This window comes from Eumetopias jubatus, unplaced genomic scaffold (genome assembly GCF_037043125.1).
Source record: "Eumetopias jubatus isolate StellerSeaLion01/CBP00866 unplaced genomic scaffold, mEumJub1_p1.0 scaffold_15, whole genome shotgun sequence".
Lineage (NCBI taxonomy): Eukaryota > Metazoa > Chordata > Mammalia > Carnivora > Otariidae > Eumetopias > Eumetopias jubatus.
The window spans coordinates 83120423-83131144 of NW_028274821.1; the positions used below are offsets into that span (position 1 = coordinate 83120423).

The 10722-nt window shown below is 49.3% G+C and overlaps 2 protein-coding genes across 2 annotated transcripts; both read left to right on the forward strand.

Moving 5' to 3' along the window:
• Positions 1–598: 598 nt before the first annotated feature.
• OR5C1 (olfactory receptor family 5 subfamily C member 1) lies at positions 599–1567 on the forward strand. The gene is given in 1 exon segment (XM_028107618.1): positions 599–1567. A coding segment is annotated over 1 exon segment (969 nt).
• Positions 1568–6678: 5111 nt separating this feature from the next.
• OR1K1 (olfactory receptor family 1 subfamily K member 1) lies at positions 6679–8698 on the forward strand. Its single transcript, XM_088018826.1, has 3 exons — positions 6679–6942; positions 7058–7168; positions 7730–8698. The coding sequence occupies exons 1-3, from the start codon at positions 6679–6681 to the stop codon at positions 8696–8698; spliced, it is 1344 nt and encodes a 447-aa protein (XP_087874952.1).
• The last annotated feature ends 2024 nt before the right edge of the window (positions 8699–10722 follow it).

Consider the following 10722-nt stretch of genomic DNA (forward strand, 5'->3'; position numbering starts at 1 on the left):
CTCGAAGAGGTGGAGAGTCTGGCCCTGGAATACATTCAAACCTTCTGTTCTGTCCACTCCTTGATGTCTCCCCAAGATACTAGACCACTTCTGCACTCTCTTCACCCAGGTCCTACTCCAATGGAAAGATGTCCTCCTAGAACCTCAAGACCCAACACTAGTTACCCTTTGGGTCCATTTCTTTGTCTCTTTTCCTCCTTGGGAAACTGGAGAGCAGAATCCATCTGGAGTCATGGAGTGTTCCATCCTTGGCCAGATGCTAACTATCCCCCCACCGATCATTCATTCATTTAACAAACATTTGTTGAGCACCTACTATGTGCCAAGCAATGTTCTCAGTACTGTGGATACAAAACTGAGTAAGACAGACAAGATTTCTGCCCTCAGGAAGGTTAAATTGCAGTGACTCCTTAGAGTTAGGAAGGTTTGGAGAGGTTATGTGGTTTGTCCGAGGACACATAGCAATCTTATTACATGGGTAGAATGGAAGCCTGAGTCTGCCTGCCTCCCAGTGCTTTTTCCTCCCTCCTCCATGATGGACATAACCTATCTCTTACATCACTCTTGCTTTGCCTCTCCTTAGTCTCTGTCCAGCAGGATGACTACAGAGAACTTCACCCGGACCAGAGTTACCCCTGTTGACTTCATCCTCCTGGGCATCACGGATCGCTGGGACCTACGTGTGACCCTCTTCCTGGTTTTCCTGCCAGTCTACCTGGTGAGCCTGCTGGGAAATGTGGGCATGCTGCTGCTGATCCGCGTGGATGCCCGGCTCCAAACGGCCATGTACTTCTTCTTGGCCAGTCTCTCCCTGCTGGATGCCTGCTATTCCTCAGCCAACGGCCCCAAGATGCTAGTGGACTTGCTGCTGCCCCACGCCACCATCCCTTACCCAGCCTATGCCCTCCAGATGTTTGTGTTTGCAGAGCTGGCTGATGCTGAGTGTTGCCTGTTGGCAGCCATGGCCTATGACCGCTACGTGGCCATCAGAAACCCTCTTCTCTACACAATAGCCATGTCGCGGCGCGTGTGCCTGGCCTTGCTGGGAGCATCAGGCCTGGGCGGGGCCGTGAGTGCCTTTGTCCACACGACCTTCACCTTCCGCTTGAACTTCTGCGGCTCCCGGGAGGTCAACTGTCATCTGTGACATCCTCCCACCCCCCGCCCACTGGCCATCTCGTGCAATGACACCAGTCTCAAAGAGCTCCTCCTCTTCGCTGTCCGTGGCTTCATCCAGACAGCAACTCTGTTGGTCATTACCGTGTCATATGGTTTCATTGCTGGGGCTGTGATTCGCATGCGCTCGGCGGAGGGCCGCCGGTGAGCAGCCTCTACCTGTGGCTCTCACCTCACGGCTGTAGCCATGCTGTATGGGACACTCATTTTCATGTACCTGCGTCCCAGCTCCAGCTATGCCCTGGACACTGACAAGATGGCATCTGTGTTCTATACTTTTGTCATCCCAGCTCTCAACCCACGCATCTACAGCCTCCGCAACAAGGAGGTCAAGGAGGCAGTCAGAAGGACTTGGAGCCGATTCTGCTGCCCTGGTCCAGGGCACCAATAAGAGGTCCAAGGAGCTTGGTTAGAACTATGACAAGAGAAGAGGTAGCTTTCTGGCCCCTGTCACTGTAGGTAAAGATAGATGAACCTCTGGCTTGGGTGTCTCTTGCAATTGTTGAAGGGACTGGAAAGGGGGAGAAGCTTGCTTCTAGAAGGGAGACAAGAATCTCCCAAGAGGGTTAATCTGGGGCTAGACCTAGAGCCAGAACCAAGATCAGGTTAATGTGGCTGGTGAGCTGCCTTAGGTTCCTCAGTGTTCAAAACTGAGTCCCTAGATGTTACCAGGTGAACTTACTGGATGTATTTGCCACTTGTACCTTTAGAAGGCTGATTCCCAGAAACACCAGGTAAAAATTGGGTTGGCTCCAAGTGTTCCTAGATTTCTTCCCCTTTTAAGGTTCTCCATGACCAGTGAGGCTGCTCCTACTCTCTTTGACCCCCAGAGAGCATCTTCAGAACCCACTCATGCCAAAGAATGGGACTGAATCTGATAAAGCAAATACCCCAACCTATTAGCCTATATAATTCCATCTCTTGGGGAAATGGCTGAACAGCACGGGAACATACACAGGCTCCTTCCTAAAATGCCAATAGTTAGGTTAGAATCTGGCCCCTGCCCCATTAGGTCAGGCATATGGTGAGGTTAGGAAAGGGTCAGAATTATGGATGTGGTCAGAATAGGGTTAGGATTAGGGTTCTGGTTATGCCTAAGACTACAGTTAGAGTAAGGATAGAGCCAGGGCTGGGTTTGGAATTTAAAAGCAATCAGATAAGTTTAGGATTGAATTGAAATTATATGCATTATAGGATTTGGGTTGATTTTAATTAGTAGTAGGTTTGGGATAAATTTAGGAGTCAGTTTGGATTAACTTGAACTCTTATTAGAAATAATTGAGGGTTAGTTTTAGAGTACGGGACAAATTAAGGCTAAAGTTCAGGTTTCACTTTTATTGCTTAGAGTACATTCAGGTTAGAGTGTAGTCCATATCAGAGATCTGTTAGATAAGTTAAATTGATGTGTGGATAAGGTCCGTGATAAGTTTAAGTCACGGTCTAAAGTTATTATTGCAGTTAATCTAGGTTCAGAACAGATGAGAGACATAAGAAGAGTATTTTAAGTATCAAATTGGCATGTCTTGGGTCTTAATTTAAGATTCATTTTGGGTTATAGATAATGATTCATGTGTCCTAAAGCTTAGGGGTACAAGATGGTTATTGGTACATTTATATTTCATTTGCAGTTATGAACATACTCAGATTAGCACTTGGTCCAGTACAATAGACTGCTTTGTGTTTAGATTACAACATCCAGAGGCAGAATCAGGGTTAGGAGAGGGAATGCCATAGCCCTGACCTCTTGGGTAACCACAGTGCTCACAGCCTGGGGTCGCTCTGGAACCTTCTGACCCAATGCTCTTGGGATTTTCATCTACCCAGAGTTCACAGTTTTGACAGAATTTTCTTTGTCTCCCTGACTCAGTTACACATGGGCAAGGCCAAGGCCCTGAATTCTGCCTGGAAAGCCCCTCCATGCAGAGGAGCAGGACAAGAATGGACCCCAGGAGTTAAAGCAGGAACTAAGAAGAGATGGAGCATGGCCAGAGCCAATGTCAGCTCCCACCTGATCCCCCCCTCCAGTTCCCCTGATTTGGCTGTGATGAGGCCAGGGGTGGAGAGGAATGGGGTTCAAACTCCAATAGGCTCCCCACAGAGTCTCTTCCTTTCTCTCCACCTCACCCCTTCAACTTCCCTTCAAAGGGAAATCAGCCACCAGGCACCAAGGCTGCAGGAAGACTGAAGGTTCAGCCTGGCTCCCTGGGAAGGTGATGCTCCTTGTTACCAGGACCAGGACCCTCCTTCTCAGTAACTGTGGCCTTCTGGGGGGTCCCAGTGTCATGGAGGGAGGGATATGCACAAAACTGTCTCTTCATATCTTAGAGGAGTCTATAGGTTTCCTGAAAGGGTCACCAACTTGTCCTGGTTTGCCCAGAGCTGTCCTAGTTTTAAAACACCAAGCCCCGGGCGCCTGGGTGGCTCAGTTGGTTAAGCGACTGCCTTTGGCTCAAGTCATGATCCTGGAGTCCCAGGATGGAGTCCCAGGATCGAGTCCCGCATCGGGCTCCCTGCTCAGCGGGGAGTCTGCTTCTCCCTCTGACCCTCCCCTGTCTCATGCTCTCTCTCTCTATCTCATTCTTTCTCTCAAATAAATAAATAAAATCTTAAATAAATAAATAAATAAAACACCAAGTCCCATGTCCTAAGAACCTGTGCAGTGCTGAGAAAACCAGAATCATTGGTCACCTTGTTCCCTGATGAGCCCACATCTCGATGGTAGAGGGTAGAGTATCCTAGGTCAGCACATTATAACAAAAGTTCACCTAAATTAAAACCCCTTCTCCCATCACAGACTTTTATAATCCTTTCCCAGTTCATGCCTCCTTATCACTGTAAAAACTCACATGCCATCACAATGGTTAGAGGCATTATCAGAAAAGTTGGCAACCTCCAGACTGAGAATATGAAGTTTGCCCCCAATTCAATAATATTTATACTTAAAGCTCTCCTCTGTGGTCTTTTCTTCTTTGTTCATATTCTTGGGCTCTCATGACGTGTACAGGTCCCACCACCATCAGGGAAGTTTCTAGAGGCATCTGGCCCCTTCCACTATCTTGGCCCTACAGGACATCCATGGGTCCTCCCACATGCTTAGCATCAGTGGGGCAGTAATAATTACAATAATAATTACAGAGATAATAATAATAATGCAATAATTACAGAAATCCTACACATTAACATGAGGTTGCAGGCCACAATGCTGGGCCTATTTGAGAGATAGAACAAACAAAAGAGAATGGGAAGGATTGGAAGGCAGTAACAGCTCAATCTGGAGGGTAAGGGAAGAGAAACAGATCCTCGACCCCAAAGTGAAATGTCCAGTAAATTAAATCTCCCCAATTCCAGTCAAATATTTCCCTTTTAAACCTCCTAAAACACCGTTTACCAAGATAAGCAGTCAGGACAAGAGCAGGCTTGAAATGGGGAAAATTGGGGGTCTGATTTAGGGCACTTATTGCACAAAGTGAGGTGGGCCTTACAGCATGGGTGGGAACTGGAAAAGGAACATTCCATGGGGGAAGGTACAAACGGACACAAAGACATGGCCATGAAATGAGCCCAGCGCGTGCAGGAGACTTTAAGGACACTGATTTAATTGGCTTGAGAGGGACGTATTAGAAAAGAAGTAGAGGGAAGTATGAAGATTGAGGGTCTGAGAATATCGTGGGTGAGGTCTCAGGTAGGGGAATGTGGACTTTCTTCAGTAGGCAATGGGGAATCCCGGAAAGTTCTCATGTTCCAAACCACACTTTAGGGTTGTTCTGACACCGAGTCTTGCAAAGCCAGTCCCTCCTGGAATGCTACGCGCAGCCCCCTTCTGTGACAATACACACCCAGCAACACAGACCCCTCCCCGACACAGACCCAGCCGCCATCCAGAAACGTCCTTGCACAAAGAAACACACTCACAGGCATGGCCTCCCGCACAGACACAGATGGAGCTGCACACTCAGAAACGCACCGAAGCTGTGATGCACTGGCTTGCGCAGAGAGACACAGTGACTGTCTCCACACCCAGGCATACGATCCTACACACTCACACACACGGTCACACAGGCATACCTATTGCCCGTCACCAATCCCTCCCACACTCCCCCACTTCCTACAAGAAGCCACCGGCAACAGCTGAGGGGACCGGAGGGTTGACCCCCGGGGAGCTGAGGCTGTAAGCCCTGGGCTCCCCTGCCCCCGACCCCAGCACTCTGCTTGGGGCTCAGGATTCTTCTTTCTGGCCTTCGCAAGACAGGGACTGAGGGGCAGCACCCTCAATATGCATGAGCTCCTGAATGTCCCTTGAGTGGGGGGTGGCCCCAACCATCCCTTCTCCCGTCAAACTGGGCGCTAGAGAGGAAGAATAACAAGCCCCAGAAGTGAGCTGCCTCCTTCCCGAGGGTTGAGGGCCTGGGGAAGGCACGGGGTTGCCTCTGGGGGGCCGTAAGTTGTGGCCAATAACTCCCTCCTCAGACACTCCAGTGACAGAGCACACAGGGTCCCCACTGCGGTTCCCTCCTGCAATGCGGAGAGGCCAGAGGGCACACTGGCGCAAAGTGTGCGGATCTGTCTTCCCACGTGCGACTGTGAGCATGAGACACGTGTGAGTGTGAGAGTGATGCTGCTTGTGGGAGGCTATGATTGTGCTTCCCCGTCATTGTACAGCCATGTCATGGGGGGGCAGTGTGCATACCGATGTGCCCCTCCAGGGTGGCGCATCTCTGCGGTGACCCATCACGAGCCTATGTGAGTGTCGCCATGTGCGTGCAAGTGTGAGGCTATGAGCCCCCGCGGCTGTGCGTGATGAGAATGTGATCAGCAAGGGGGTCAGGTGTGACTAGCATGGGCATGAGCGCGCACTGCGAGAGTGCTTACACAGAGTAGGTATAAATGTGCACGGCGGGTCCCAGGAGCTGTACGTGGTGCTGTGAGTATCCATGAAATGATCATCACTCTCAGGCTTCAGGGCTATTTCGTGATTGTATTTGACCATCTATTTATGTGTATCATGATCTGAGTCCATGGGTCTTGTGGTTTTACTTGTTCGCTTATGTGTGACGCATGTGCTGGGTCCACATCTCTGTATATGACGGATTGTGCCTGTGTGTTTGCAGAGACCAGCCTGTGGCTGCGCATGTCTGGAAGCCTGCACGGGTGCGTCTATGATCACAAATGGAGGTTCTACAAACATTTCAGCGCATTTTAATGTTCACTGGGACCAATGTAGACACAGGTCAGAACAGGTCTAGTTTTTAAAAGCCACTTTATAAAGAGCTTGCCCCTTCCCCATCCGACTGTCCAACCACTCATCCTCCTGGAAGGTGGCACATGATCGGGACTTTGAGAAAATGCTCTACAGGGAGCCAAAGCTAGAGCATTCTTCTTACCCAACGGAGGAAAAAAAAGGAAGACGCTAAGGTAGGGAGGGCCTTTATTTTCTTTTATTTTTTATTTATTTTTCATAGAGAAGGACACAGGAAGAAATTAGGAGATCATTACCCTGCAGGGATGGTCTCAGCGAGGCCGCCAGTAAACCTGTGTCCTAAAACCCCTCTCCTGTTAAGACTCTCTCGTACAGAACTGTTCGAGATTCCTGCCGTGAGATTCAGACGGGGTCGAAAATGGGAGACGTTAAAACAAGTTGCCATCTGGCAGCTGCATCTGTCTGTGCAAGTTTCTCCCAAAGGGTTGGGCATTAGCTTGATTCTCAAAAAGTGCTTGATTTCGGGCGGAAAGCTCTCCAGGTATGTGGCGAATCATCCAGATCCTTTCGTTCTTTTTTTTTTTATTTTGGCAAGTCTGAAAATATCTTTATTCTTCTCTCACACTTGATTATTATTTTGGTTTAATACTGAATTCAAAGTTCAAAATATTTTTTTTCCTTCAGAATCTGAAGATAGTGCTCGACCGTGTTCTATCATCTGCTGCCAATGAAGCACTTGAAGGAAGTCCGGTTACCAGAATATCATTAGATCCCTGTGCTCCATGTCCTCCTGAGGTATGGGGTTTTTCTGTTTATCCTTGGGGTTCTGGGTCTAGGTGTTGGGAGTTATATTTCTATATGAATATGTGGCATTCAGATTTGGGATTTTTATTTTTCATGTGTTCCTCCCTCCCATCTTGTTTTGTTCTGTTTCCCCCCATTCTTACTTTGCTGAAATAAGTGCCTGGGGGTCAGAACTTTTACCTGCTGTATTGACCCTCTCTCCGTCTTTTCTTCCATACTTTCTTCCTGCTCCAGTCTCTATCCTGGGCAACATCTTTTGTTCTGCCCTTGTTTAAAATCACAAAGTATCCAAGTTGGAAGTGGCCTAGAAGATCACCTAGGTCAGCTCCCTCATCTTACAGATGGGAAACCTAAAGCCAGAAAGGAAGAAGGTTCAGGGTGGTAACATGACTTGCCCACAGTCACACCTGTGTGTATTACCAGGGCTGTCTGACTCCAAACCCATGATTTTCTCCATTGCTAGGAAGCCTTGAGAAATGTAGTCGCCCTTCACCCTTCTCCTTAGACACTGGGGAAATGACCCAGGAGTAGAAAGAACCCCTGCCGTTCTAGGGGAAAACCAGCCCAGGCCTGGATGCTGCCAATGAGTCTTCAGAGGGAGGCCCATTGATCCTTTTGGGACTGACAACAAGTCCTGGACCGCGGCGCCCTCTCTTCATGCTATTCTTGGGCCTGTGTGTGGCAAGCATCCTGGGTAATGGACTCATTGTGGCCGCCATCCGGGCCAGTCCAGCCCTGCACGCACCCATGTACTTCCTGCTGGCCCATCTGTCCTTTGCTGACCTCTGCTTTATCTCCGTCACTGTACCCAAGATGTTGGCCAACTTGTTGGCCCACGACCGCTCCATCTCCCTAGCTGGCTGCCTGACCCAGATGTACTTCTTCTTTGCCCTGGGTGTAACTGATAGCTGTCTCCTGGCCGCCATGGCCTATGACCGCTACGTGGCCATCCGACGCCCTCTCCACTATGCCACAGGGATGTCCTGGGCCGTGTGCACAGCCCTGCTGGGGACCGCATGGCTGGTGTCCCACCTCCACTCCCTCCTGCATATCCTGCTTATGGCCCGCCTGTCCTTCTGTGCCTCCCACCGAGTGCCCCACTTCTTCTGTGACCACCAGCCTCTCTTAAGGCTCTCCTGCTCTGACACCCACCACATCCAGCTGCTCATCTTCACTGAGGGCGCCGCAGTGGTGGTCACTCCCTTCCTGCTCATTCTGGCCTCCTATGGGGCCATTGCAGCTGTGGTGCTCCGGCTGCCCTTAGCATCTGGGAGGCTCCGGGCTGCATCCACCTGTGGCTCCCACCTGGCAGTGGTCGGCCTTTTCTACGGGACAGTCATCGCAGTCTACTTCCAGCCCACATCCCGGTATGAGGCAGAGCAGGGCCGTGTGGCCACTGTCATGTACACCGTAGGCACCCCCCTGCTAAACCCTGTCATCTACAGCCTCCGGAACCGCGATGCGCAGGGCGCACTCCGAGACCTTTTCACTGGACGAAGGATCTCAGTTGTTGACTCCTAAGCCCTGGACCCCAACGAGGACAGTCTGCATCACCCACAGGGACAGTTCATCAATTCATGAATGTACGTGATCATCTGTTCTGTGCTTTGTCCAAAATCATAATAATAGCTATCTATCACTTTCCAAGCACCCGCTATGAAGCAGAGCCTTGCCTGATCTTACGTTATTCCCACAAAAACCAGGGAAGCAGATATTATGATCCAGTTTCATAGACGAGGAAACTGGGTTCAGAAACAAGAATTGACTTGTCCAAGTTTACATAATTTTTAGGTGGCAAACCTTGGGCCCTTTCTGCCTCATCATTCCTTCTTCCAACACTCACTCCCAGGCACTTAGGGAGCATGCTACCATTTACTTACCACCTAAAGCTGTAAGGGAGGGGGCAAATCCCCAGGTCTTGCTTTGGGGGGACTGGCACCTTATTTTCCATCACATCCCACGTATTCCCAAATAGTTGACTTCTCAACTGTCCGGGACACGGATAAAAGTTCACATACCCATGCATCAAGGGGTTGACCTTTCCCAGTGCACCCAGTTTGGCAGGCAGGAGGCACTCTGGACATCTGAGATGAATAAATGATTGTATTTTTATGCTAATAAGCATTTAGAAGCTGTCCATATTTTAAATCTTTGTTCTTGTACTTGTTTACTAGGACGCCACCTGTTTGGCTACACCAGGAATTCTGTAGAAGGTGCATGCAGTGGGCATGCACCATAAGTTCATGAAATGAAGCAAAGCAGGAAAGAAGGGATGGTCTACAGGCACTAGGGACAGGAGGAAGAGGTAGCTTTTAAGTCTTTATCATGTGCCAGCACTTCATTTGCTTTTACCTGCACAAAGCTAGGGTATTCTTACTGCCAGTTTACGAATGTGGACTCTGAGTCTCCAACATGGCAGGCTAGTTGCTTGCAGAACCAAAACAAGCCCTTCTGCTACTGGAGTTGCTCAGGTGCATTTTAACAGGGCCCCACAGAATCTAGACCCCAGGTTTGGGGGTCTCAGTGGAAGAACTTGCTAGAAGAAATCCCAGACCGGGGCAGGTGCACTGGCTCAGGTGAGGACACATTTGGGGTCTGAAAGGCTTCATGATATGCCCAATTTTTTAATAGGTTTATTTTTTTTTATGTCCACATCTCTCCAAGAAATCCACACCCATCCCACCCCCCTCCACTTCTCCCTTCAGGCTCTTCCCCTTCCAGGGAGGGGGAAGGCTGTAGCAATCCTGGCTTACCCACGGGCTTTTCCAGCTCCCACTCACAAGCCTGCCACCACCTGGTCCTGGAACTGCTACACTTTGCTGTTTAGATCTAAATAAATAAAATAAATAAATAAATAAAATAAAAGGGAGCTTAAAGATCTTTAGCAGTTTTAGCAAAACAAAACAAAAACAAAATTTTTAAAAAACACTTTTTTTCTAATAAATGTACACAGAAACATATATAAAACTGAAGGGGGGAAAAAGCAGCACAGTCTAGGTGAGGTGAGAGTCCAAGGCACCTTCTCTACCTCCTCGATGCTTCTCCTCCACCTCCCCGAGGGGCTCTTGATCTAATCTCATCCCTTCATTTGATAAACTGGGGAAATGAGGCCCAGAGTGCTTAAAGGGACCTGCCCAAGTTCACACACTTCAGGCTTCCTTGCTCAGCCCACCAGACCCCATAGCTCGGCCCTACAATGACACTGAAGGGCACTCTTTCCTGGTCCCTCTTCCTCCCACCCGCTCCCCAGATTATCTGTTCGTGCTGTGATGTCAGATCTTCACTACTCTACCGACAGCCTGTCCCTTGCTTCACGACCCGCTTCCTCCCTCTGCCTTCTCTAAAGTTGCACAAAGGTACTGGTCATGATGCTCGTCAACCATTCCACACCTGCACCATCAGCCCTAACCTAGGGAATAGGGTGTGTCCTGAGGGACCTTGACACACCCTATGAGCTGATCATGAGGGACCTTGTCTGAGTTCTCTCGGTGTCTCCAGAACCTGGCACAGAGAATATGTATGTGATATGTTTTGCTTTGTCTGTC